We start from the raw sequence: 3,209 nt of genomic DNA, 5'->3' as shown, positions 1-3,209 counted from the left end.
CTCCTGTGGTGGCTAACGCCAAGCGTAGCTTGTGGCTGTATGGCGCCCCCCGGTGGTGACCAACTCTGCTCTGTCCTCAGATCATCCGACTCTGGAGCCGCGGCATTTCATCGATGAGAGAGTGGTGAACGAGCAGCACCAGGACTACATGTTCCTGGACTGCATCCGGTTCATTAACGAGGTGAGGAAATCACGCCGTCCGGTCCATCAGAACCGGTCCGACCCGACACCCACAGCTCATATTTATTCATACAGAACCAGGATTATAAATTCAGTTTCCAGATCTCCTCTGGTCCGATATATCAGCGACGACCTGAAATTAACTTAAAACTAAACAAAGAGTCGAATAAAGAAATTAATTTAGGGTTTGTTACCCTTTTTTAATTCTTATGTGAAACACAATAAATCTGGATTATTAGTTATTTCATGTTGATGCAAAAAAATCTCCAGAAAGTTTCAGAAATCATTTTAAATCTGGAGCTCAGTTCAGATCTGCCGAGTCACTGGTCGCCATGGTGATTCCCGCCTGGTTGCCACGGTGATTCCCGCCTTTTCCCGGAGCCAGGAACTGGACTAGACGTCAAACTGAAGAGACCAGAACCTTCTGGGTCCACAAAGTGAATGTTTCTGAAGCAGAGCTGACCGGTTGAACAGAACCCGCAGGTCCAGTTTGTCCAGAACCAGTTAAAGCAGAAAACTAGCAGCCAATGAGAGAGTGGGCGTGTTTTCTGATTGGTCAGAAACCAGGAAGTCACAGAAACAAAAGACTGGATGGAGAAACTGGTTAAATCCAAAAGGTTCTGGATGCTTAACTGGGTCAGAACCATCGTCACTCTGAGCTGAAACATTCTGGAGGAAAATCTGGGGGGGAAAAACTGGAAAATGGATGAAAATCAAAACTACTTCCTGTTCCTGTGACCCGTTTAAACGTTGAAGGACGGTTCTGTTGGGACGGACGACCCAGGTCCAAACAGAACCGGTTTCTACACATGATGTGAAACTGTTTCCAAACCAAACGTCTACTTTTCATGGGTTTATTTTAATATTTTGGGTCAAACTAAAAATTTGAATAATACAAGAAAAATATTAAAAAAATGTTTCCCTGAATTAATGTTAATAATAATCCAGTGTCATATATTTTTAAATTTAAATGTTATTAAATATATTTAAATTTTAGCACTTTATGTGTTTTTAAGTGAACTTTCTACAGATTCAGATGTTGGAAATAAATGAGCCGCAGCTGAATGTGGGTTTGTCCAGGAAGAGGAAGAGTGTGTGTGTGTGTGTGTGTGTGTGTGTGTGTGTGCGTGTGTGTGTGTGTGTGTGTGTGTGTGTGTTCTTGTTTTCCCCCTGCGTTTGGACTTTGGCCTGACTCTGGCGGCAGCTGGTGATGGACATGTCCCCATGTGCACCCAAAAACCTGACATATTTTTGATTTTCTAAACTTTATAAATTTTTATGTTAAGGATGATATTTCATGTTCCAATCTCCCTAAAAAAAATCCAAACCTAAAACAGAGTCTTTAGCTCATTTAGAAAGTTGAGTCCCCACATGTAACCACCTAGTCACTCGCAAAACTAAGTCCTCACGTTTCAAGAAATACAAGTCTGTGTGTGTGTGTGTGTGTGTGTGTGTGTGTGTGTGTGTGTGTGTGTGTGTGTGTGTGTGTGTGTGTGTGTGTGTGTGTGTGTGTGTGGGCAGATGGACTGCCTGCGTTGGTCGTCTGCCAGAGCAGGAACTGAGCGCTTTGTTTTGGGAGTTTTGGAGGAAAAAGGAGGGGAGGGAAGCGGAGTGGGCGTCAGTGGAGCGGCTACATCCTCTTTCCTTTTCCCAGTCTTCCCAGTGGAACACGTCCTTCACCCTTTTCCTTCTCCTGCCTTAGCCTGACCTTTCCCCTCGTCTGATATGTCTGTGGGTTGATTCTTGTAATTAAGGTTGGAGGTATTTCATATTAATGGGCGGTTTAATGTAACCAGACTCTTCTTCATGTTTTCTACCTTCTACAGACGAAGTTATTTATTTAAAAGCTTCCTTGAGCATGTTAGGATACGTCTACGGTTGCACAAATCATTCTTAGACCATCAGATTTCAGTCTGTTTTGTGTGTTTTATGGCCTCTGCTACTTTAAATCCAAATGAGCTGCTGCTGGCCACGCCCCCAAACTCAGTGTTTACACATGTGCGCAATTATACAAACATCCATCTTTGAAAAGCATTAGTAGAGCCTCCAAAGTGCTTCCTGGATGGAAAGTGTTTTCCAGCAGCCATTGTACAGCAGAAAGACCAGCTGAACGAGTGTGCTTGGGTTGCTAGGTAACGGGCTGATTTGTGACCTTACAATCCGGAGGTTTTCAAAACAGCTTCTTTTCCAGACACCATAAAACATTAAATTATACCCAAACCTAGCTGTGGCTCTGAGTCAAACCAGCCTGTTCCCCTCCTGGCCTGTGGGGGCGCTGCACTGAGAACCACTGAAGAAAACAACACAGAAACCTCTGAGAGCAACTTCCTGCTTCACCAGATGGAACCAAGATAGAGGATTTTAGCGGTTGGGAGGATTTCTGCTGCTAGCGCTAGGCTAACATGTTAGCGTTGGTTGGATTTACCCAGAATACCCTGCGCTGTAGTCCACTTCCTGCTTTTGGAGCGGCCTCCGGTCCACTTGGCGTTCACATATCAAACCGAACCCAGAGTGAGGTTTGGAGGACCAGAGGTCAGAGGTCACTTGGGCAGATTGAGGCTCAGCCATGGCCTCACTCAGCTGTTAGAAGCGGTCGTCCTGCTAACTAGCGCATTGCTAGCGTGTTAGCCGTCTGTGAGCTGAAGCAGAAACGTTTCCCGTTCCTGTGATGAACGCAGGTTGTGATCCATCACCGTCTGACCCGATCGGGTTGTTACTCTTAACAGAAATCCTGCCGTTTCTCTGGTTCTGGTTCTGGTTCTGGACGCTCACCGTTTCTTTCATCGCTCTGCAAAAAACAAACAACATCATTTCAAAATAAAACCTTTCTTCAGAGCAGCAGACCCGGTCTCCATCAACTCGTCGCTCATTCTTGTCTTCCGCTCCGTTCGCCGGCCTTGTCGAAGCGCCGGTAACCGTGGCAACGGCGGTATTTACCGTGGAGGTGAGGCCGAAGAATTTGAAAGCCAGCATTGCCGGGAATCGTCGCGGCACGTGACGACACACGGAGCGTTTTTTCTTTTTTTTTT

The 3,209-nt window shown here is 45.6% G+C and overlaps 1 protein-coding gene across 2 annotated transcripts in view; it reads left to right on the top strand.

Moving 5' to 3' along the window:
- ptpa (protein phosphatase 2 phosphatase activator) overlaps nucleotides 1-3,209 on the top strand; it is a 16,844-nt gene that overhangs the window by 5,957 nt on the left and 7,678 nt on the right. For both annotated transcript variants that reach the window (XM_008424809.1, XM_017307995.1), the window contains one exon: nucleotides 81-181. In XM_008424809.1, coding sequence (XP_008423031.1) covers nucleotides 81-181 — 101 coding nt within the window. The remainder of the gene's footprint in view (nucleotides 1-80; nucleotides 182-3,209) is intronic.

The sequence above is a fragment of the Poecilia reticulata genome, linkage group LG12, assembly GCF_000633615.1.
Source record: "Poecilia reticulata strain Guanapo linkage group LG12, Guppy_female_1.0+MT, whole genome shotgun sequence".
Classification (NCBI taxonomy): Eukaryota; Metazoa; Chordata; class Actinopteri; order Cyprinodontiformes; family Poeciliidae; genus Poecilia; species Poecilia reticulata.
Note: the sequence above shows the minus strand (reverse complement) of the source record. Positions and strands in the feature narration are given on the sequence as shown.